The sequence below is a fragment of the Panthera leo genome, chromosome A2, assembly GCF_018350215.1.
Source record: "Panthera leo isolate Ple1 chromosome A2, P.leo_Ple1_pat1.1, whole genome shotgun sequence".
NCBI classification, from domain to species: Eukaryota; Metazoa; Chordata; class Mammalia; order Carnivora; family Felidae; genus Panthera; species Panthera leo.
Genome location: NC_056680.1, coordinates 50,755,253 through 50,780,792, shown reverse-complemented (window position 1 = coordinate 50,780,792; position 25,540 = coordinate 50,755,253). Strand labels below are relative to the sequence as shown.

The window sequence follows — 25,540 nt, the reverse complement described above, 5'->3', positions numbered from 1 at the left end:
AAGGCAGACATGTAAATGAGTTGGAATAATATAAAACAGCATCACTGTCGAAAATAAAGTTACTTCTGTGAGTGCATCTTTTTTCTTTTTTATATGTTTATTTTTGGGAAAGAACCATCACCAGCAGAGGGGCAGGGGGAAGGAGACAGAAGATGCAAAGCTGGTTCTGTACTGACAACAAGGAGCCCAATGCAGGGCTCAGCATAAACCATGAGATCATGATTTGAGCTGAAGTTGGACACTAGAGAGAATCTTAACCCAGCTCTATGCTTGTGTGGAGGTTGGATCCCATGACCGTAGGATCATGACCTGAGCTGAATTCAAGTCGGACGTTCAACCGACTGAGCCACCTAGGTGCCCTGTATGTACATTCTTAAAATTTGGTGCAGGAGAGACCTGTTTCCTCTGAGCTTTAAAAAAAAGAAATGTACCAAGGTACAAAACTTTCACCATATCCCCTGAAATTCCCACAAAACACCTCACCTAAACTTGGGAAAAGCTGTGTTGAAAATAAGGATATCTATCTTTATGCTTAACTCACTAATATTAAACACTCATAAGCTTTACTGGACTTGTTGGTATTTTACAGACCTTTTAAAAATACTTCCTGTTTTTTCAATCTTCAGCTTTGGGCCCATGCAGTGGAGACCTGAGCCATATCTAACATGGATATACCAGAACGTACAGTTTTGGCAGTTTCCTGAAAGTCTTCCTACTATTTTAAAAGGAACATTTCAACAAATGTTTCTCTTTCTAGCCCTAGACATTGTCAGTCCTTAGGAGATAACCGTCGGATATACCAGAACGTACAGTTTTGGCAGTTCCCTGAAAGTCTTCCTACTATTTTAAAAGGAACATTTCAACAAATGTTTCTCTTTCTAGCCCTAGACATTGTCAGTCCTTAGGAGATAACCGTCATACTTCCATTAAACTTATGAAATCTTTTTTTTGTTTCCCTCAAGTTTATGGACTCTAACAATAACAGAATGTCTGGTTCATAAGTCATTTTGTGTTCAGATTCCCTTCCCTTTTCACATTCCCATGGTACAGGAGGCCGGGTTCAAGGTCACATAACTACTTGGTGATTGCATCATGTATAGCCCCATCCCAGTTCTTCAGTCTTCAGCCCATTTCCTGTTGTCACCATATTAAAAAACCTAATGGGAGGAAGATAGCAAAGTGGTAGAGAGTGTACACTGCATATGTACATCATCTTAAAATTAGTCTTGACATGTTTCTACAGTGGTATTTCATAGAACTAAAGCTATGATGGCTCAAACCCAAGTTTGTTACAATTAAAAATTAGGCCAACATGCAAAAATACTTGTTTATTAGCAACTATGCCCACGCTGGTAGGTACTGTCAGGCACATGGTAAACAGTGGTGACAAGAGATAGGGCCCTTGTACTTTCCCAGTTCTACAGATTACTGACCAACAGACGTTAAAATGGTGTATTAGATGTGAAAGATTGTTTTATGTTGAACCCAAAATAGTGTAACGGTGCATTCTGACAGTAAAAACTCCAGTCTAGGATACACACCCCTTATAAATGTCTCATTTCTAATTCATTCTGAAGTATGGGGTAGTAGATCAGAGAGAAACCAGACTACTAGGGCTGTTGGCTATGCTGCTAGTGTGAACTCTTTCAAAAGAAAGAAGTGCTGTGTCTGAACATGAGCTATTTAAGAAGGGAATGAGTAGTACTAATATATTACTAACATGACACTGAAAATCTAGGCTGAATGCAGCCAGAAACTCCCAAATAAACTCTGAATACTATAAAGAATCCCACATGTACCCAACCACTCTTTGTCCCAGGCAAGCACCACTGTCACAAGGACTTAATGTTCTTTTTATTTTCTACTGTCTCAGTTTTCTGCAACTGGAAAAACAGCTAAATATGAATACAGATCCAAGAGAAAATAGAATTCTCATAAAGTTTTTAATTCAAAGATACATCAGTGTGTCTGCAATCATTTTAAAAACAAAAATACTTTTGGCAGGTTAATGTGTGACTTTCTGTGCTGACAGAAAAATTAAGTTTGGCTTGTTGGTCTCATCAGTGTATTTGCTGTTTACAACAGCAATGTCCTATACTGCTAACAGTAAAATATCTGCCATTCCTTTAATCAGTCCTAGTCCTCTATTTTCATGTATTGATTTCAATAACATGCATATTTTAATTTGTAAGGCAGATGGTAAACTTTCCAGTTGGTCTTGTGAGATTTCATCTTGTCATGGGGCCAACACTATTTCACAAAATGTAAATGCTTCATTTTTTTAAAGGTGAGGTAAAACCAACTCAAAAAACTAAAGAGCAAAGCTGCACAGGCAATGCAGTGGGGCCCAAAATGTTCTGATTATGTTCTTTTCTTTTCCATTAAGCCAGGGTAGCTTTTTACCTGCTACAATGGAAAATAGGAACTGCTATGAAGCCTGAAAAGAAATACTCGAAACTCAAATCCCGGAGCATTTTAGTAGCCTTTGGATCTTTTTTTTTTTTTTTTTTTAACATTTATTTATTTTTGGGACAGAGAGAGACAGAGCATGAACGGGGGAGGGGCAGAGAGAGAGGGAGACACAGAATCGGAAGCAGGCTCCAGGCTCCAAGCCATCAGCCCAGAGCCCAATGTGGGGCTCGAACTCACGAACCGCGAGATTGTGACCTGAGCCGAAGTCGGACGCTCAACCGACTGAGCCACCCAGGCGCCCCAGTAGCCTTTGGATCTTGAAAGCATTTTCAGTAGTAATTGCCTAGCTACTCCTTCAAAAAAGCTCCAAAGCTCTGCTTAAGACTTTCAATTCCTTTTGCTAATGAAGGTGAAGAGCTTTCGACCAATTTAATCTGCAATTTTATTAACGCTATTTTTCTCTCAAACCAAATACTACATGCTGACATTCCCAGTGTCAAGAGGCACAAATACCATGAACCATCTCTATTCTTTGCATCACCAAGGAGTTCTTTCCCCATGTTGTTCTACAGGATGAACAAAAGCTTGAGGTGTACGTTTCAGAAGATAAACTGCTGCATGAAGACCCCCTATGTTCACCCAGACGGTATGCACCTTCCGCCAAACATGTCCCATTCCGGATAATGCCTGTGTATACACAAAAAGCACAGAAGTAATTAGCGGAAAATCTGCTTATAGACCAACCAGAGGTCTTGTTGCAAGAAACTGGGGGGGAAGAGCAAACAAATCCTACTCAAACTAATATCCCTAAGTTTAAATTAAAAGATCCTACAGCTGCCACAGGGTGAGTTCCGGGGCTAATTTACAGCACCTTGGTAAAGCATTTCTTGTCCTGAGTAAGTAGAACAGCTCGGCCTGTCCCTGGTCTACAGACGCGGCTCATCTCCCGTAGGCAAGCTGGATAAAGGTTCCAGTTTCTCTTTTTGGAGCCCATCCTATAAAAGAAGGTCCAGTGAATCAAACACTTAACAGATAAACAACTAGGACTACATGAAATGAGAAGTGAAAAACTAATTACAGTAAGAAAATTCTCAAGCCAAAACAGTTGTCCTTTAGAAGCCACAGCTTCACTTGTATATGCCAATGAAATGACTGATCAGATTTAGTAAACTGCTTAGAAATAATGAATCAGATGAACTGGCTACAGAATTTTTTTGACACCTCTAGTAGTTCTCTTAATGAGTAAAATAAACATCTAAACCAAACCAATGATGAGAAAATATTTATCCTGAGAAATAGAACCAAGTTTTCCTCAACCTTTGTATAGTATCCTGTAATTCAACAATGGGCCAGGAAGTGGATTAACCTGTGACAGTCAGATCAAAATGTAGTTACTTCATGAGTTCTCAGAAGAAACAAATTGGGTGAATCTATCATATAATTTGTTTTATCATTTCATAATTCTTAAGTGAATAGAATAAGTTCAAAGAAATGAACAGATTTAGAAGACAAATTCAGTACTAGTTTAACAAGTGAAGGTAAAACTAATCTTTTAAAAGCCAAGTCCCACCTTTTTCCAAATGGCATGTCTGTTACAATAATGTCCACAGAACCAGTTCTCAATGGCAGATTGCAGATATCCCACTGAACAGCATCTATGGGCAAGCCCCAGGACACTTTGCTATGGGGACAAAGGAAAGATGCTTACTCTGAAGTATGAAATCTAAAAACATTTCTGAAGAGACTGATATAAAGTAGAAAATGCTACTAAAATGATAGTGACAAACATTAACTTAAGCAAAAATTTCAAAGCAGAATGTCGGAAGAACGCATATGGTCATGTGATAAAACTTTTATGATGACAAAATCTAATGATGATTTAAAAAGCAGTTAAGATTGGTTTTCAAAAGATGTCTGGTTTCATCTACAATTTAAGAAAAACTAAAGGGGTAAACAAGATTGCAACACAAAGAACTGTAAAGGTGGCAACAGTAATGAGGCAGTAAATTATATAACTGAGAATGTAAAAAACATCGATGCACACAGGAATAAGATTATGAGATGACACCTCTATAGTTTGGTAAGTCTCGGTAGTAATAACAGGAGACCTAAAGAAACAGATATGTAAAATTAGTAGATATAGAGATACTTGTTTGAAAATTAAAAAACATGTATTCTACTATAAAAAATAAGGCAAAGAAAAAGGCTGAAAAAACAGATGACAGAAGATAAGGACTATAGTAAATGAAATAAATTCTCATTAAGTCAAAGCCATTGGTATGAAAAAACACAAAAGACAGTAATGCACAGGCTAAGAATTAAAAGCAACTCAAGGATTATGAGTAGAAATGAATTATTATATTCAGAGTTAGTGAAGAACTTAAAATGTGCAATAAAGGCACTCATGCCATAATGGGGAGAAAAAAAAGCACAGATAATGAAAATATCAGTATTGGGGTGCCTGGATGGTTCAGTCAGTTAAGCGTCTGACTCTTGATTTCAGCTCAAGTCATGATGATCTCAAGGTTTGTGAATCTGAGCCATGTTTCGGATTTTCTCTCCCTGCCCCTCCCCCACTTGCTTGCTGTCTCATAAATGAATGAATTTATAAAAAATGAGTCTTATAATCACAGGCATGAATAACTGCAACAAAATAAGAAATGAGGAAAACAATATTAAAAATCTAGATAGACTGATACAAATAGTACAGGTAGAATAGACAAAAAAGGTACAGAGGGCCTGAAAAGCAATTAAGATAAAACATTCAAAAAACACAAAAGAAATAATTTGCTTAAAAATATTTATCACATTTCAAAAAAAACTGGTGACTACTAAGCCCTAAGAAAATTTCGATAAACATGAAACAAAATGTACCATAGAAACTCATCACAATAAAACAAATGTAAAAATGAATTAAAACCTTTCAACTACTTATGTACAAAAAAATGATCTAAACCCTTGCTATTTAAAGTAGGACCACAGCCCAGCAGCATCAGTATTACCCATAAGCTTGCTAGGAAACGCAAACTCCCAGGTCCCATGCAAAACCTACTAAATCAGGACCTGTAGTTAACAGGATCCCCAGGTGACTCATGTGCAACATTCAAGTTTGAAAAGCACTGCCCTAAACAACTAGATCAGAGAGACAAGTACACAACCAGGAATTTAAAAAGAAAAATACAGAATTGTCAAAATCTATAGGATATGGTCAACAACACTGATAGCCTGTAACTTAAGCTTTTAGGTAACAAATTTAAAAAACCTCAACAGGAAATAGGAATGAAAAGCATTAGGCATAAACTCACAGAACAGTATATGAAAGAACTAAACGAAGCACTGATGATTCTAATAGGGGGAAAAAAATAACAAAGAAGAGGATAACCGACATACAGACATAAAACAATATGAGGCATACCATGTATAATAAATACATGGTATAATACATGAATAAATATGTGTAAGTAATATCTGCATCAAATGACTATATGTATTTTAAAACTCCTGATTTCACTTACAAACAGAAACCTCACATTAAGGAGGCAGCTGTTTTTAGGTTTGGTATAATGATGTCCCTGGGCCGTGTATTCAGAATGTGGAGCATCTGTATGTTTGAACAAATCTGCTGATCACTCACTACCTATTCTTGCCACTTTATAAGAAAGTGAAGGGCACCAGCAGAGGAGACCAGAGAAACAATTTTATGATGAGGCCTCTGATAAGAAATAGAAAACCAAGTGGCATTTCAACCAATTCTTCCCATAGATGGCCCAAACTAAAAGGATAGTGAGAGGCTGGCACAGGTGGTGGCACTGAATATAATCTGGAGTAGTGAGCCAGGGCTTAAGATACAGTAACAACATACAGCTCAGATAAAAACCAAAATTTCCCAGAGGCCAATGGACTTCCAGTGCACAGATATCAAAAGGATACAGTTGGAGAAGGACCTTGGACTATTTTGCTTGCAGAAGAGTGGATTTGGAGTGGGACAGGAAGAAGGGGAGTTTTGGTAACTCTTCAAATGTCTGATGTCAATCACCGTGTGACCCAGAGATAAGATTTTTCTTTATGGATCCCAGTGGAACTACAAAAACTCTATAGAAGGTACAGAAAGAAATTCAGTTCACTAAAAGATACGACTAGCACTCAAAGCTGTGCAAAGACCAAATTGACAGCCTCCAGAGAAAGTCATTACAGATGGTTACACGGACTGGAAGGCCACTGGCAGGATCTCCTACAGAACACTCAGGTACTGTGGAAATGGCTTTCAGGTTTCTTCTAATTCTGAGACTGCTTTAAAGTGCCAAATAATAGAGGAAAGGCTAAATGGACTGTAGTATTTCTACACAATGAAATACTATGCAGTTATTAAAAACAGACTATATAAAGATATTCAAAGTGTTTGAAAATTTGTAAAAACTGAAATAAGTCAACACAATATTCTTCCACTATTTGGGAAAAAAGATACATGAATAAGGAAAGAGAAGACAGAAATAAACATAGTTGCATTAGGGTGGGGAAATTATAGTTAAATAAAAAAAACATGTTCTAAGTTATTTTCAATAAACGTTTGTTTTTTTTTAAATTTTAACGTTTATTTATTTTTGAGACAGAGAGAGACAGAGTATGAACGGGGGAGGGTCAGAGACAGAGGGAGACACAGAATCCGAAACAGGCTCCAGGCTCCAAGCTGTCAGCACAGAGCCCGACGCGGGGCTTGAACTCACGGACCGTGAGATCATGACCTGAGCCGAAGTCGGATGCTTAACCGACTGAGCCACCCAGGCGCCCCTCAATAAACGGTTTTAAAATTTAATGGAGTCTCACAGTATGCATTTTGGTTATGAGGATGTCACCATGACCATGCACTGGGGATATTAATTCATAAAGTCGGTAAGAAAAGTGATTATGTAAGCCTAAGAAATGGTACAAAATCTTTTAAATTAAATTTTTACCCTTCTTTAATTTGGCTCTTGGTCAATAAAGATGAGATGTTATTTGCTGCTCTATTCACAGCCAACGGATTATTATCACCAGCAATATGATAACAGTTAGACCATTCAGTAGCCCCCTAAAAGACAATAGTATATATTAAAACCAAAGTAGTAAACTGTAAAAAAAAAAAACCCAAAAATGATTAAAGGGAAAATAATTTCAACTGAATGTCAATAAACTAGACAATCAAACCAATAATCCAATGCTTTTCTTAAGTGACAACACTGCATGTTGTGAACTTTGCTATTCCCCTTGCTTAAAAAGGCCTTCTGTTCTTTCTCACTTGCTGAATTCCTACCTATCTTTCAAGACCTAGTTCAAATGTCATGCCCTCTCACATCAACCCGAACTCTCCAAGCTGCCTCTCATTTGCCTCCCCACCCCAAAGCATTTTGTACATACTCTGCCACTGTACTTCTTTTTAATTATTTCTGTACTTGTCTGCTTCTCAAGGAATCTAAGGACAAGTCTCGTATTTTATTCAATCCCTCAGCCAGCAATGTCTGGCACATAGTAGGCATTACAGACCTAAAATACAAACACGATTTGAAAATGTACCCAAATTAAAGTGACCAACCTATACCCTTTGTGATCACAGAATTTTATAGAATCTGATATATTAGAATATTTGAAAATTTCAAAATAAAATGTAATAACCACGGCACAGACCTCTGAATGACAACCACCACATCCCTGAAAGGATTTTGTAATGTTAAGTCAAAAACATGTGAACAGATCATAAATACCAATCTTACATCTCATCTGTGGAAGGAGGTGACACACTACCCTAGGCTGAACAATGTTCTAGGTAGATTAACAGAAGGTGTCTGACATGAAAGTTCTGCCCTCTATTTAGGACTCTTTTGTAAAGAGTAATAACCCATATCCACGGACACAAGGCTTCATCACCTTTTCTTTTGCCCACACACTTGAGGGTGATGTAGAAAGGACCCTCAGAATTTGATGAAAGCCTTTCAGATGATTGTGATTCCCCAACACTCATTTTTTTGGTCTAAATGTGTTTAGATTTTCAGCTTCTTTTGAAAGAGATGAATTTTATAGAACTTGCAAAGTTTTAAAGAGTACTCTAGATCAGGTATTTTATACTATGGTGAACAATTCGGTATACATACCCTGTCATTTCCTTTCATACTTCATTCATTCTGATTATATATCAGCTTCGTTTTTTCAATATTGACATCCTCATGTCTACTCTTAGGTAGAAATGCCTCAATCTTTTTTTAATCTTTTTCAGCTGGAGGGGGGGCTCTTCTGGACTCTCTAGCTCTGTGGTATATTTCTTGACATTTTGTGACTTTCCATGCTATTTCAGACATAGACACGTCATGGTTTAATGCTAGAGAATAACACTTTGCTTTGTTCCCAGAATTTTTCTTCACAGCAACTGAGTTTTCTCTGTGTGCATTTCTTTAGCGAGAGTCAATTTCTCTAGCTCACACTACCAGAAAATAGTAGTCTTTTAGACTATTAAAGATTTCCTTCTGGGATTTCAACTCCCAGATGAAACATGTCATTTTCTAACTGTAGTTTAGATTATTTTTCCCTTTGTGGCTGCTTTGGACTGTCCAGATTCTGCCCACTCACAGAATGTGTGTATCTTCTTCAGTATATTCCCGCTGGCTTTAGGTATACTGTATGTAAGAACATACCATGATTCATAACTTTAAGTAATTTTAAACAGAAGTACCCTCTTCCAAAATATTTGTAAATGTATAGATAATACTGATTCAAGGAGACTCAGTCTCTTGTTAATGTTCTCCACTTAGAAAATGCCTTTCTATCCCTTGCTTTAAGCAGTTTTTGAATCCTCTCAGTATCAGTAATTTTGAAAACTATTTAAGAGCATTTGATGTGTGACCTTGTTAGACTTCGTAAAAAATCTAAATAACATGCATAGGTTTCTGTTTTACAACTATATTTACTCCCTCTAAGAACCTAAGTGGGTTAAGAAGCATAATCTCACTTTATAGAGATGAAACACCTTCCTCCAGTTTTTTGCTTATGCCTTCAATATCTTTTCTGTTCAAGTCTACCAACTTGTCTTTTATAGAAAAGGGACTCACCAGTTTGTAATTATCAGCCTCTGCTGCAATCCACGGAGTAACCATCACTTATAATCTATCAGTCCTTAGCTAGTTGTAATAGGTGGTTATATCCTTCACACAAAAATTTGAGCTTTACTACTATAATTATTTTTTATTTTTTTTAATTTTCTTTTAACACTTTTAGGTCCACTGACCCCATGCTGGTGATTTCATAATTTGCCCATTAGTTCCAGAACACTTGATATATCACATGCTTATCTAAAAGGTAAAGAAAAGTTATTACCTCTATTGGGATTGCCCCTGTTCCACACATTGGATCAACTATTATATCAGTAGGTTGAGGAGCACAGAGCCTATAGGAAAGAAAATAGCTTCTATAAAAATACTTCAATCAATAGCTGAGACTTTCACACAGCCTACTCCTGAAGCTGTAAGATCAAGGACCTATTATGTTAGCATAAAGTAACACCAATCAATATTCATTTTAAAAATCAATTTGTAATTATAGGCTGACTCTATATCCTAGAGCTTAAAAAAAATTACATATAGGGGTGCCTGCGTGGCTTAGTCGGTTGAGTGTCCGACTTTGGCTCAGGTCATGATTTCACAGCTCTTGAATCACAGCTCTTGTCCAGGCTCTGAGCCTGCTTGTGATTCTCTCTCCTGCTCTCTCTCTGCCCCTCCCCTGCTCACATTTTCTGTGAGTAAATAAACTTAAAAACAAAACAAAACAAAAACAAGAAAATTAAGAGGACCTGGGTGGCTTGGTTGGTTGAGTGTCCAACTCTTGATTTCAACTCAAGTCATGATCTCATGGTGGTGAGACTGAGCCCCACATAGTAGGGCTCCACATATTGACTATGGAGCTTGCTTGGGATTCTGTCTCTACCTTTCTCTCTGCCCCTCCCTTCCCCACATGCATGTGTGGGTCGCACATTCTTACTCTCTCAAAATAAACATTTAAAAACAAAGCTGAGACAGTAGTTAAATGATATTTTCAGGACCACAAGGAATCAACATGGGACATAAGAGAAAGAAAGAGACTATTACCTTTTTATCCTGTTGTTTACCCACCAAAATCCAACACAGTACTTCACAAAAAATTAAAGTGTTTTAAAGGGAAAATTCAAACCAAGGTGTCACTTTAATCTAGATGGCAAACCCATTCTCTTACCTGAGCATCCCGTAGGCAAGAGTAGATCTCAGAGTTGTAGGTCCAAAATGTGTGATATTTCTTCGATGGAGACTCTCTTCTGTCAATGCAATGCCCACAACAATTTCATTATCATGGATGTTCAAAAGAACCTATAATAAAAGACAGAATAAAATAGGGGCGCCTGACAGGTTCAGTTGCTAGAGCATGCAACTCTTGATCGTAGGGTTGTGAGTTTGAACCCCACACTGGGTGTAGAGATTGCTTAAAAATAAAACCTTTAAGAAAAATAAAAATCTACTACCACCACAAATTAGTTTTCTTCTTTTTGAACTTCATATAAATGAAATAATCTAGTCTATACCACTTTCAAATTTTTAAATCTATTTTAATTTTGGGGGCACCTACTTGGCTTAGTCGGTTAAGCGTCCAACTTTGGCTCAGATCATGATCTCACAGTTTGTGAGTTCGAGCCCTGCATTGGGTTCTGTGCTGACAGCTTAGAGCCTGGAGCCTGCTTCAGATTCTGTGTCTCCCTCTCTGTCTCTCTGCCCTCCCCTGCTTGCGCACACTCTCTCTCCAAAATAAATAAATACATATTAAAAAGAAATAATATCTTTTTTCATTCGTTATAAGTTAGCTATAACCAGATAGTCCCTGAATTTTTACAATACCAACATATTTTGAAGGTTTATGGCTTAACATCCATTTTAACTTTTTGAAAAGTTCAAACATACAGAAATACTACTAGAATACTTGCACAACGAACTCTTAAATAAAATGTACCCTTCACTTAGATTAACCAACTGTTAACAATGTGTCACATTTGCTTTATCACCTATTGTTTTGTTTTTTTAAATGACTTAATCATGCCTGTGACTATTTTATCCTATTGTTTTTCTAACACACAGTGAAATATATTCAAGTAACAATAAAATGTTCTCCAGTCTTCCACGTAACATGATCTTTTCTCTTAATTTTTTTTTTAACGTTTATTATTGAGAGAGAGAGACAGAGCATGAGCAGGGGAGGGGCAGAGTGAGAGGGAGACACAGAATCTGAAGCAGGCTCCAGGCTCCGAACTGTCAGCACAGAGCCCAACGCGGGGCTTGAACTCACAAACCATGAGATCATGACCTGAGACAAAGTCGGACGCTTAACCAACTGAGCCACCCAGGTGCCCCAACATGATCTTAACAATAGCAGCAGCATAGGCACTTATCTATCACTTCCTATGTGCAATACACTGTTCTATACACTTTACATGCATTACCTCATTTCAGATTCACACTCTCCAAACCATATATTTTTTTAATACGTATTTTTTAAGTTTTTATTTTTTTAGTTTTTTTTTCCTTTAACATTTATTTATTATTGAGAGACAGAGAGACATAGTGTGAGCAGGGGAGGGGACAGAGAGAGGGAGACACAGAATCTGAAGTAGGTTCCAGGCTCTGAGCTGTCAGCACAGAGCCCGACGTGGGGCTCGAACTCACAAACAGTGAGATCGTGACCTGAGCCGAAGTTGGTCGTTTAACCAACTGAGCCACCCAGGCGCCCGTAAGTTTTTATTGATTTATTTGGAGACAGAAGAGAGAGTGAGTGAACAGGGGAGCGCCAGAGAGAGAGAATGCTAAGGAGTCTCTGCACTGCAAGCGTGGAGCCCAATGTGGGGCTCAAACCCATGAACTGTGAGATTATGACCTGAGCTGAGATCAAGAGTCAAACGCTCGACTGACTGAACCACCTAGGGCTCCCCCATGCTAGGTAATTTTTTTTAATTTATTTTTTTAATTTATTTTAATTAATTTAAATTAAAATTAATAAATTTATTTAAATTATTTTATTTAAATTAATTTTTTAATTTATTTAATTTATTTTTTTATTGACATTGTAAACTATATTGTAAACTATATTGAAGTATAGTTTACACACAATGTAACATTAGTTTCACGTGAGCCAGGTATTATTATTATCTTCCTTTTAAAGATGAGGAAATTGAGGCACAAAGAGGTCCTCTTACTTGCCCCAAGTCTTACAGCATTTAAGTTGGGATTTGAACCCAGGCAGTGCAGCTTCAGAATCTGTGCTCTGAGCACTGCACCCCCCATCCCTGCTGCTAACTTTTCAACATTACTGTCCTAATAGCCTAGTCATTCTCATAACACCTATTACACGATGAAAAGGAATGGGGAATTATTCTTCTCATTTGATATGCAAGGAAAGCATACAGAGAGAGTAAGTTACTTGCCTAGATTCAAGTTTCCCAAAAGCAACAGAAAATGACTTCTTGGAAAAAGTGTTGGCTGCTAGAGGCCTTTTGAGCTGTCAGAGATTGTAAAGGCTACTAAGCATGGCCCACATGTGAATCAAGAGTAAGTATGCTAAAAGAGGCATGTGAGTGTATCAGTCTAGCAGTATTTAATAAAGAGCTGGCTGTGGATGAGAATGAGCAATGACGCTCAACCTCCTTGTAAAAGGCTGGGGTTTGCTTTAAAAACGTACTCCACTTCTTTTCAGTAGTAAAACTCTACAACCAAGACACATAAAAACAAAGTAACTGTTTTAATTCTGGTTGGATTTTACAATCTGAAAGTCCATATAATGTAAAAAGTACTAGATGAGAAAACTCAAGTCTTAATAACTCCCATCTATCTACTGAGCACTTACTATATACCAGGTATCGCACCAAATACCTAAAATGTATTATCTCATTTTACTTTCAGGACACACTTACAGGTATATACTATTACTGGCTCCCTTTGAAACAGAGGCTCAGAAACAGTATCTTGTCCAAAGTTATGCAGTTGTAGATTCTAAATCTGAATCAAGATGTCTGCCCATGCTCTTATTAACCACACCCTGTTAGCTATGTGGTCGCAATTTAACTGCCCATAAAAGTGCTTAGTCTGAAAATGCTATGCGTCTGTGATGGCCTTCTCGAATCATCACAATCAGGGGCACATACCTCCACATCAAAGTTGGTCATGTCAGCCTTCCACTTAAAATAATCTTGAACACCACCCCCAAAATCTCTTGCAGCCTCATTTGAGGAAAAGCAGTGTTTTTCTCCTGCCCTGTTGCACGTGACTCTAAACTTCAGCACCTCAGGAGTTTCTTCTTTTGAGCCTTCATCAGTCTCATCTTTGCAAGATGCCAAATCATCCCCTACTAATGTTGATATCTCTTCTTTAATGGCTGGATTTTCGTAATAGTCTAAGATACGGGAATCTAAGGTTTTGTTGGTGAATCCTTTTTTATCATCCCTCTCATCTGCTTTATCTCCTTGTCCATTATCAATCTTCTCTTTACTTGAATTCTGATTTATCTTTTTGCGCTTTGTTTTTTTTTTCTTGAAACTGGTGTTAACATTCCATACTTTTAAAGGTTCTGACCATGGAAGCTTCCCAGCCAACTCTTCAAAATCCTTTAAAACTTCTTCCTGTGAAAGACAGAGAATGATGAAATCCATGCACCTCTCACCACTTTCATTGAACAAATCTCTACTCAGCCTATAGATGCTGGAGGTGGTAGGAGTGCAGAACAAAAGAGGAAATAGGTAATGCCTACAATTAAGGAAATTAAAATCCCATTGAAAATTAAGATACACAAATTAAGCCACTAATACATAATACAAGATAGAATAGGAGATCAGAAGTTGGGCTTCAAGATTAAAATGTAAGCAGTCAGAAAGTGTTAACGATTACCTCTGGATAGGAGAAGTGGGTGGGTAAAGACAGGGGAAGGAGGGCAACTTACCTCTCACTGACTGACCTCTTTCTGAATTTTGTGCTGTGTAAACACATTTTTTTTTTTTTTTGATAGACAGAGAGAGAGCACAAGTAGGGGAGGGGCAGAGAGAGAAGGAGACACAGAATCCAATGCAGGCTCCAGGCTCCGAGCTGTCAGCCCAGAGCCCGATGCGGGGCTCGAACTCACGGACCGCGAGATCATGACCTGAGCCGAAGTCGGACGCTCAACTGACTGAGCCACCCAGGCGCCCCCACACTACTTTTAAAAGTAATACTCTTTTAAAGAGCAATAGTTTTTAAAAGGGACAACAAAGCAAAAAAAAAAAAAACACACAAAAAAAAAACCACAAAAAAAAGTAAAAACAACCTTAAGCAGTTAAAAACCTATCTATCCAATTTCTAAATAACGTCTAGAATCATCTTTTTATATATTGTTTTAACGTTTATATTATTTTTGAGAGAGAAAGAGAAAGAGAGCGTGAGCAGGGGAGGGGCAGAGAGAAGGACAGTCACAGAATCCAAAGCAGGCTTCAGGTTCTGAGTTCCGAGCTGTCAGCCCAGGGTCCGACATGGGGCTCGAACTCATGAACCATGAGATCATGACCTGAGCCGAAGTTGGACACTTAATTGAGCCATCCAGGCACCCCTAGAATCATCTTTTTAAAATGTAAATCTGATTCTGCCCCTCCCTTCCTTAAAGTCCCTCAACAGCTTCTCACTGCACATAAAAAAATCTAAATTCCTTAAAAAGCCCAACATAGGGGCTCTGTGCTGACAGCTCAGAGCCTGGGGCCTGTTTTGGATTCTGTGTCTCTCTCTCTCTGACCCTCCCCCGTTCATGCTCTGTCTCTCTCTGTCTCAAAAATAAATAAATGTTAAAAAAAAATTAAAAAAAAAAAGCCCAATATAATCTGACCTCTGCCTATTTCTCTTACATCACCTCAGGACTGTTCTTTTTACCTCTACTTAGAAGATAATTGCTTCACATGGTCTCTGTACTGCTGGCTCCCTTGTCATTATTTTGTGTAACGTTTCTTTTTGAGAAAGATAGAGGATAAGCAGGGGAGGCAGAGAGAGAGAGAGAGACATAGAATCCGAAGCAGGCTTCAGGCTCCAAACTGTCAGCACAGAACCCAACATGGGGCTCGAACCCACAAACTGTGAGATCATGACCTGAACTGAAGTCAGATGGTTAACCGACTAAGCCACCCAGGCGCCCCTCGCCTAGTCATTATTAATAGTAATTTAAAAGGCATATCTTCTGAGAGACCTGCTCTTCATAAAGCAGTCCTCTCAAGTCATTCTCTTCCCATTCTCTTTACAGAGTGCTAAGCATTATCTGAAGTTACCAGATTTATGTTTTGTTTGCTATCAAAGCTTCTCCCAGAAGAGGGTGGAAAGGACCTTACCTGTCTTGACTACTTCTATAAGCCACATGCCTACAACAGTGCATGGCATACAAATGGTTTTCAATAAACAGCTGCTGGATAATATGTGATAAAATGTTAAAATGTGTGGTGCAGAGCCATGCCATCCAATACAGCAGCCATTAGCCACATGTAGCTATTGAAATTAAAATGATTTAAAATTAAAAGCTCAGGGGCAGGGGCGCCTGGGTGGCTCAGTCGGTTAAGCGTCTGACTTCAGCCCGGGTCACGATCTCACGGTCCGTGAGTTCGATCCCTGCGTCGGGCTCTGGGCTGATGGCTCAGAGCCTGGAGCCTGCTTCCGATTCTGTGTCTCCCTCTCTCTCTGCCCCTCCCCCGTTCATGCTCTGTCTCTCTCTGTCTCAAAAATAAATAAACATTAAAAAAATTAAAAAAAAAAAAAAAAAAAAAAGGGGCGCCTGGGTGGCTCAGTCGGTTAAGCGGCCGACTTTGGCTCAGGTCACGATCTCGCGGTCCGTGAGTTCGAGCCCCGCGTCGGGCTCTGGGCTGATGGCTCGGAGCCTGGAGCCTGCTTCCAATTCTGTGTCTCCCTCTCTCTCTGCCCCTCCCCCATTCATGCTCTGTCTCTCTCTGTCTCAAAAATAAATAAAATGTTAAAAAAAAAAAAAAAAAATTAAAAGCTCAGGGGCACCTGGCTGGCTCAGTTGGTAGGGCATGTGACGATCACATGAGTCATGAGAGTCATGAGTTCAAGCTGTACGTTGAGCTTAGAGGTTACTTAAAAAAAAAAAAAACCAACTCAGTTTCTCAATCACATTAGCCACATTTCACACACTAATGGCTAGTGGTTAGTGTTGGACAGTAGACCTAAAACATTCCCATCAGAAAGTTCTATTGCAGAGTGCTGGTATATACAATATATGGTACTGAACATCAAGTTAGAAAGAGGTCAGTGTTCACTGATGGAACTGAGACTTGAAATGGGGATGAGGTGAGTGAAGGCTTTCATACTACTTGAAACCTGATGAAATAATGGTAAATTTCAGGTTTGGCAAATTCAATTCTATATACAAATTATTTCCCCATAAAAGGCATCTACAGGTCTTGGAGATTTAATATAATGGAGAACACTAGTATAGCCCCTTTCTTTCTCTAGACACCATTCTAAACACCAACAACAACAGAAATACCAACTTTATCTTTTTAAGTTTTTTTCATGTTTATTTTTGAGAGAGAGAGAGGGAGAGAAAACATGAGTGGGGGAGGGGCAGAGAGCGAGGGGGACAGAGGATCCGAAGCAGTCTCTGTGCTAACAGCAGAGAGCCCTATGCGGGGCTCAAACTCAGGAATGCTGAGATCATGTCCTGACTCGAAGTCAGACACTCAACCAACTGAGCCACTGGGGTGCCCCACCAACTTTATCTATAGATAAAGTAGAATGTATATGATACCTATAACTTTGAACCATAATATAACAATTCTAACATAAGATTCCCAAGTGCAGTGAAGGCCAAACAGAGGTATAGGAAGACACCAGACAAAGGTCTCAGACAAAGGTCAGAGAAGTCTACAAAGAAGTAGCAAAATAAACTCTCCTTTGGAATAGCAGGGCAAGTATATATACTGACAGAAGGAGCTTCCTTGAACTTCATCTGTAACAAGAATAAATAGGGGAGAGAAATGGAAGCTGAACAAGGAATCTTACAGACATGGTCTATTTGCTGGAAACAGTGTCGATGAGGTAGAGCTGGGGAGAGATGTTCTACACTGTAAATAACCCTGAAGCTGCTGATCCCTTCAGGCTAGAGAGACATAATGGTTAAAAGAACTTATGCAATAGTATGGAAATTATACCTCAATAATGCTGTTAAAAAAAAAAGAAGGAAGGGGAGACGGCAGGGGTGGGAAAAAAATTTAAATAAGGAAGGAAGAGAGAACTCATTCATCTACAACCAAGAAGGAACTTCACAGTGAAGCAGGGGAATTTCTTGCTGGCCTGGAACAGTTCCTGGCTTCTCCCAGAAGAACCTTCTAACAATAGCAGGTCCAAGAGGAACTTCCTCATTCACAGATGACCAATCATCAAAAGTTATCAGCACAGCACTTATATGAACATAAGAAAGGACAAAGGATGAAAGAAACAGAAAAACAAAGGGAGCAGACAAAAACAGGGACCAGAAAGACACTGCCACAGAGCAGCTGAAAACTTTGACCAATGGGGCATCTGGGTGGCTCAGTCGGTTAAGCCTCCGACTCCTGATTTCAGCTTGGGTCATGATCTCACAGTTTGTGGGTTTGAGCGCAGGCAGTCAGTGCAGAGCCTGCTTGGGATTTACTCCCTCTGCCCCTCCCCCACCCACGCTTGTTCTCTCCCTCTCTCTCAAAAATAAGTAACAAAAAAACCTCAAAAACTGTGATAAAACAAAATAAAAAATGTAATGAGGAAATACCTTTGTAAAATAAGAGCTCCAAGCGGAGATATAAGAGTGGAAAGGAGATGAGGTGAGCCACCATAAAAAGATGAAAGAGGAGCTCACAGATGTCAAAGAATAAGTGGAATAAAAAAAAAAACAAACACCGCAAAATGAAGACCATATAGAAAGCACCACATATAAAAGACACTGATGAAAACACAGTAAGTAATGTAGAGAAAAGTAAAGCAAATACAATGGAAATAAGCAAAAAGTATACAAAGAAAATGATAAAATATGAAACAAAGTCAGGAGACCCTGCATATGTACAACTGGTTTATCTCTGAAAAGGATCTGACATAATGAAACAAAAAATATTTTAGGGTCACCTGTCTGGCTCAGTGGGTGGAGCATGTGACTCTTGATCTCAGGATCACGAGTTCCAGCTCTATATTGGGTGTAGAGCTTAATAAAAAAAATAGTAACTCAAGAAAACTTTCAAGAAATGTATGTGGATGTGAACTTCTCTATAGACTGACATGTCTTGACAAGGAATTATCATGAGACATATCCTGGTGAATTTATGAGACTTCAGAGATTAAAAGTAAAATCTGGGCATGAAGCAAAAGTATCAAAAAAGCAACAAGTAAGGGGGAAAAATATCAAGATAGCTTCAAAAATTTTTCATGGCAACATTTAACACTAGAAGAAAATGAACACAGCCTATGGTATTTTTCAGGAAGAAAAGCATGACTCCAAATTTTATACTTAAACTATTCATCAAACATAAAGGTGAAAAACAATCATTTCTGAACTACTGCCAATGAAGTGATAAAAAGAAAACTGGGATTATGACTACAGACAACACTTAAATATTACAAACTGGAAGGTAGCTGGAGGTGAAAGGAAAGAGGAGATGCTGATATCCTCCTCCACCAAGAGATTAAAGAGTATGGGGTGCCTGGGTGGCTCAGTCAGATAAGTGTCTGACTTTGGCTCAGGTCATGATCTCACTGTTCATGAGTTCAAGCCCCGCATCGGGCTCTGTGCCGTCAGCTCGGAGTCTGGAGCCTGCTTCAGATTCTGTCTCCCTCTCTCTCTGCCCCTCTCTGCTCACGCTCTGTCTGTCTCAAAAATAAAGATAAAAAAAAAAATTAAAAGAGATTAAAGGATAGAAATTAAAGCATACAGATCAACACTAAGATGAATAATAAAACTTCAGGGGGAAAAGGAAGGAGGGGAGGGTTAAACTATCTTATTAATGAGAAAAATGACCCTACAGGTAGTGCCTGGCTGGCTTAGTCAGAAGAGTGTGCAACTCTTGGTTTGGGGTCATGAGTTCAAGCCCCACCTGTGCAGAGATTAAATAAATGGAACTTAAAGAAAGAAAAATGACCCTCAGATTAAATACACACAAGGATGTACAGAAGATATTTGTTCAACCACCATAGTAGCAACAGTCTGAAAAAACCTGATGTCCTAAATAGGGGTGATTAAATTAAGATGCAGTGAAATCCAGTGATGATATTGGCATGCTCTTCAAGATATACGAGAAAAAGCACAGCACAGAACAGTATGTATGGTATGTTTTCATTTGTGTTAGTAAATAAAATGCACATATTTATAAAATATCTCTAGAAGAATATCCAAGAAATTGGGAATGATTCTTGCCTCCAGGGAGGGAACTGCATTGTATAGAGATATAGGAACAAACATTTCCACTGCGTATCCTTTTTGGTCTTTACAATTTCCCCTAAATTACCTAGCTTAAAAAAAAACATATAAAGCACAAATGTTAGCTTTTTGTTTTTTTTAAACAGGTTAATCAATTCATGATACTATCTGAATACTTAAAAAGGAAAGGACCTATCAGGATGCTAATCAAGCCTTTTTATAAGACATGGGAAAGTATAATGCTACAGTGAAAATGACAGTCAACAAAAAGCAAGAAGCAAATCTTTATTTACTTACTTTTTAAAGTCTTTTGGCTTTGTTTTTTTAGAGAAAGAGAAAGAGAAAAAGTAGGGGAGAGGGGCAGAGGGAGAGAATCCCAACCAGGCTTCACACTCAGCACAGAGCCCGAAGTAGGGCTCGATCCCACGACTCTGGGATCATGACCAGGGTGGGATGCTGGCACCCAGGCGTCCCAAGAAGCAAATATTTAAAAACAAGCTTTTACTGGGGCATGGTGCAAATAAGTCCTCAAAGTGAAAGGCTAAATAATTTTTCATGGTCACACATATGCCCTTGCATAGTTCTGAAAATCTACTTTAATCCTTGCTGCTCTTCTTTTGGGACTTTATCAGCAACCTCTTCTGGCAGTTAACTTACAAGGCTACTCTGCAAAGCTGGCTCATATAGAACCATTACATAGTATCAAATTCACCTCCAATTAGAGATCAAACTGCACAAAGTAATACAAAAATATTAATAATGCTGTAAAGGCAAGAATTTAAAGTGAAACTTTACAGGGTTTTTAATATTTTTTTAATAGTTTTTAAAAATGCCTGTTAGCATTTACTCATGTATAGAATTAGCTATTAAAATTTCCAAATACTAAGCAGCAAAAATTTTCACCAGCTGCCTGTTATGTCTAGTTTCATAGACATGATTCAGTTGACAATGATTATCAAGTCTGCAAGATTATACTACTAGTGCTGAAAGTTATATTCTTAATAAAATTTTAATCTATTTTCAGTTGGAATTCTTTTAGGTCTGGTTTTATTTTTTCTAGGCTGTGGGTTCACATCACTTTGGTTATTGAATAATGCTTCGGAAATCAATCTGTTGCCAATAAATAAAAATCAGAGAATCAGGCAGTGTATCATGGATTTAAAAGACACAGTGTTTCTAATATAAGCAATAAAACTGATAGAAAAGTTTTCAAGCATCTGACTCTGGAAACCTGACTAAAAAACAATGTGGAAAAATACTAAGACCTTACTGAAATCTCTTTTTCAAACTTCAACTTAGGCAGCATATCAATATTTAGAAATCAGATGCTAAATACAAGTTGGAGACAAAGCTGTTGCCTTAACAAGTAAAGGAGTATTTACATATTAGCTATATTTCAAAAAATGTTAGAGAAGGTAACAGTTGTACAAAAGAACTGTGAGAGAAAGTGTTATTTGTAGATGACTCAGTCACTTAATCTTTGATTCATAGCCTGGAAGCAATTCTACTCTAAAACCATGTATGTCAGTAAAGCTAATCTAAGGTATGTATCTTTTGGTAAGAAAGTCACACAACTTATTTTATTTCTTATACACTTTGATGTTTTTCTATATTGACTTTCACTTACTTGTTTTTTTGTTATTCTCTCATCTTTTTAAAAAGAAGAATAACATATAACATTATTTTAGTTTCAGGTATACAACATGATTCAATATTTGTATATATTGTGAAAGGATCACCAATGTCTAGTTCATATCTGTAACCACACATAGTTCTAAAATGGTTTTTGTGATGAGAACTTTTAAGATCTACTCTCTTAGCAACTTACAAAATGCAACACAGTATCTTTAGCTATAGTCATTGCTATACATGCTATATATATAATATATAGTCAATGCTCTACATTACATCTCCATGTAATTTTACATGGTATAAATTTGTACCTTTTGACCCTTTCCACCCATTGTGTCCACTACCTACAATATTGATTTTTTCAAAACAACTTTTGAGATGGACTGTCCACCAATCTCTGAATTTTATTATAAAAGCCTCCCAGGATTCTAGATTATAAAAGCAGTAGTAATGCTAAATGTTAGAATGCAAAAAGTGGAAATAATCTCTTTGGGGAGAGACTGAAAGTCAGCTACTATGGGAAAACTCACCTTTGTTTCTTTGAACTGGTAATCTTTAAACTCCTTAACAACCACAAATAAGTTATCAACTGATCTCAGACAATGAACCTGGGGGAGGGAAAAAAATGTTAGAAACAAATTTATGAGAAAGCTTTTGAATCACACAAACTATCAATATTTAAATAAAAAAATGGGGAAGGGGAGCGCCTTGGTTGCTCAGTCAGTTAAGCATCCAACTTAGGCTCTGGTCAAGATCTCGCGGTTTGTGGATTCAAGCCCTGCAAGGGGATCTGTGCTGAAGCTCAGTGCCTACAGCCTACTTCAGATTCTGTGTCTCCCTCTCTCTCTGCTCCTCCCCCACTCGTGCTCGCGTGCACATGCGCTCTCTCTCTCTAAAAAATAAACATTTTACAAATTTAAATACAAAAATTAAATACAAAGATTTTAAAATAGGTAATACCTATAATTTGTATTTTAACTTTTCTCATCTCCCCAGTCTCCCATGTTGTGGGTTCCCCATTAGCTTCTATACTCTTACAGAAAAGGAAAAAGGAAGATGGAAGGATAGCTTTAAAATGTTACCTGGGAAACACAGGTTTGGGGGAGAAAGGAAAGATGAAGACAGTCAAGTGGGGCTTTACTGTATATTTCTCTCATGGCTCCCTACGGTACACTGTATCCTGTGCAGTGGTTAAGAGCACAGGGCTTGAGCTCCAGCTGTGATTACTAACTGAGTGACCCTGGGCCAATTACTTATCCCTAAGCCTAACGATTAATGAGGATAATAATAGCACCTATCTTCTCAAAGCTGCTAAGGTTATGTACTAAGATACTGGGTGGAAAATATCTGCTTCCCATCCATCCCACAAATATTTACTGGATTTTTTTTTTTAAATTTTTTTTTAATATTTATTTATTTTTGAGACAGAGAGAGACAGAGCATGAACGGGGGAGGGTCAGAGAGAGGGAGACACAGAATCGGAAACAGGCTCCAGGCTCCGAGCTGTCAGCACAGAGCCCGACGCGGGGCTCGAACTCACGGACCGCGAGATCATGACCTGAGCCGAAGTCGGCCACTTAACCGACTGAGCCACCCAGGCGCCCCTTTACTGGATTTCTACTACATGCCAGACACTAAGAACGTGGGAGATTTCAGCCAAAACAAAAACTCAGAAAATTCCTGCTCTCATGATGCTTATATGGTTATGAAATACTGGTTAGCTTTTATTCTAGTGGAATGGCAGTTTGCTGACCTTCACTTCTCCATTTCAATGATTCCTAATTACTTTTGAGCAAGTATTTCTTTCACAAAGATTAAAAGAAAAATCTCTCCTTATACACTTCACCACCAAGGTCTACACTTCAGCTAAATGCTGAAGTAAATAAATTCAAAGATGTTTGGCAGATATTCAGAATTTCTTCAAAAGTCACAAAGGATTCTTTCTGGTGAAATTCATCCTCAGGAAATATTAAGATCACTTCTAGGGGCGCCTGGGTGGCTCAGTCGGTTAAGCGTCCGACTTCGGCTCAGGTCATGATCTCGCGGTCCATGGGTTCGAGCCCCGCGTTGGGCTCTGTGCTGACAGCTCAGAGCCTGGAGCCTGTTTTGGATTCTGTGTCTCCCTCTTTCTCTGACCCTCCCCTGTTCATGCTCACTCTGTCTCAAAAATAAATAAATGTTAAAAAAAAAAAAAAAAGATCACTTCTAAAAATATAGCAAATCTACTAGTCAAATTCACAAATCAGTACCAAATAGAAAATGCAGTAATACTTTAAAATAACCAGATTTGAGGCAGAGTAAAGAAAAGCAAAAAAGATTCAAGAGGGGTCTGTAAATCAGAAAGTAATCATAAAATGACCCTTTCAGAAAACTATTTTTAATATTGCTTCATTCAAACCTGAGCCAGACTTTCCACTGAAATGTCAAAATATATCTTGCCCCGGTCTTTGCTGATTTTGCACGATGACCCCAATTTCTCTCTCACTTCATCTGCAGCTGTTTGCTCAAAACCGGTAGGTACAGTGGCTCCAATAGTGACTTGGAGGTGCTCAGACTCACTTCTGGGACCACTTTCTGTCACTTGTATAGACCTCTGGTTCCCATGAAGGTTCACATCCAGAAGTTGGTTAGTGGCTTCTTGAACATCAGACATGTTGGCAGTGCTTCCAAGATTCCTAATACGGTCCCTTTAAAAGCAGTACAGAAAAGAAAAAAAGATAGCGCCTAAACAGTATCACCTCATAGCTCATCTATAAATAAAAACACCTGCTTTGGAGGGCTGGAAGAACAAGGCCACACAATTGTTACCGCCATATTCATTCAACAGGCCTGAATCAATATTCACTGAAGATAAAAGGATTGAAGAACATGGGCACAGAGGGTAAGATGTAAACTGTGATATTACTAAACAAGCAATATGCTGAGGAAGAAAAGGAGACAGAGGAATAGGAGTATTTCCATAGCATGCAATGTTTGGTTTGCAATCATCTGTATTAACAGCCAGCTCAATTCCCAAACAAAGGCTGCTAGAGCACATTCAAATATAGTTCCAAATCTAGTCCATTTTCAGCTGGCAGTTCAGAATATGCGCCTGTGGAACTGCAGACATGGGTCTGAATTCACGCTCTCACCATTCACAGGGTGAATGGCCTAAAACAAGTTTACTCTTCTATGCTTCAATTTCCTCATCTGCAAAATGGGAATTAAATAATACCCCTCTCCTAGAGTTGTTGGGAGATGTAAGGGACAAGAACATACTGCCAGACCCATGACTAAAACTTGCTATTAGGATATCTATCTTTCTCCTATGAAGTGGACAGGGACTCATGCGTTTAAAAATGATTAACTGAACATCTAGGACCTAATGGACTGCAAATGTTTGAATGCCTACCACAGGCCAAGCTCTGGGATCCACGGGCAGAAACAGTATATGAAATATCTGAAACAGTAAGCCAATGTCCTGTATCTGAGCAAAGGGGGGGGGGGGGGGCTGGGGGGCGGGATTTAGAGAGGTGGGAGGTGGGGATCAAGAGCTCTCATCAGATTCTCAAAGGCTTCGTGACCCAAAACAACTTAAGTAGGCACAGAGTACCCACACTGTACAGTTCTGTGCCGGGACAAGCAACAATGTATATACACTAATAAAAGTCAGTTCCAGCCCTCAAGGAGCTCATAATCCCTGTGAATACAACTTCCATCTTCTAATTAAAGCAGCTGAAGCCCACGAAAGGACATATCCCGCCCAAGGTCAGAGAGAGCCGATCAGTGACGCTGGCTGGAATAAAACCCACGTCTCCGGACTCCCACGCGTGCGGGTGAAGGCCTAGCAGAGGACAAAAAGGGATCCACAATAGGATCGGGCTGAAGTCCAGCTCGGTGCCGGCTCGGGTCGCAAGACAAAGGTCACCCCTCCCTCCCGAAGGTCTCCAGCGCCACACCCGGCCACTCCCACCAGCCGCCCGGTTACCGGTAGCCAGCGCAGACCCTTCCTGATGCGGCAACCCGCCAGCCCAGCGCGCCCAGGTCACGCCGCCGGAAACCGCCTGGACTCCCCCGGAAA

General features: G+C 38.8%; 1 protein-coding gene across 2 annotated transcripts; it reads right to left on the bottom strand.

Moving 5' to 3' along the window:
• Nucleotides 1-2,834: 2,834 nt before the first annotated feature.
• Nucleotides 2,835-25,524, bottom strand: THUMPD3 (THUMP domain containing 3). Of its 2 annotated transcripts, none has more exons than XM_042910273.1 (10): nt 25,448-25,524; nt 23,879-24,167; nt 22,011-22,088; nt 13,592-14,065; nt 10,645-10,775; nt 9,754-9,823; nt 7,365-7,480; nt 3,983-4,093; nt 3,284-3,407; nt 2,835-3,099 (listed from the first exon to the last, which is right to left on the bottom strand). In XM_042910273.1, exons 2-10 carry the CDS (start codon nt 24,131-24,133, stop codon nt 2,950-2,952), a joined length of 1,509 nt encoding a protein of 502 aa, XP_042766207.1. In that variant the 5' UTR covers nt 24,134-24,167; nt 25,448-25,524; the 3' UTR covers nt 2,835-2,949. The 2 variants fall into 2 exon arrangements, with proteins under 2 accessions (XP_042766207.1, XP_042766217.1); XM_042910283.1 differs by having other exon boundaries at nt 25,465-25,498.
• Nucleotides 25,525-25,540: the final 16 nt, after the last annotated feature.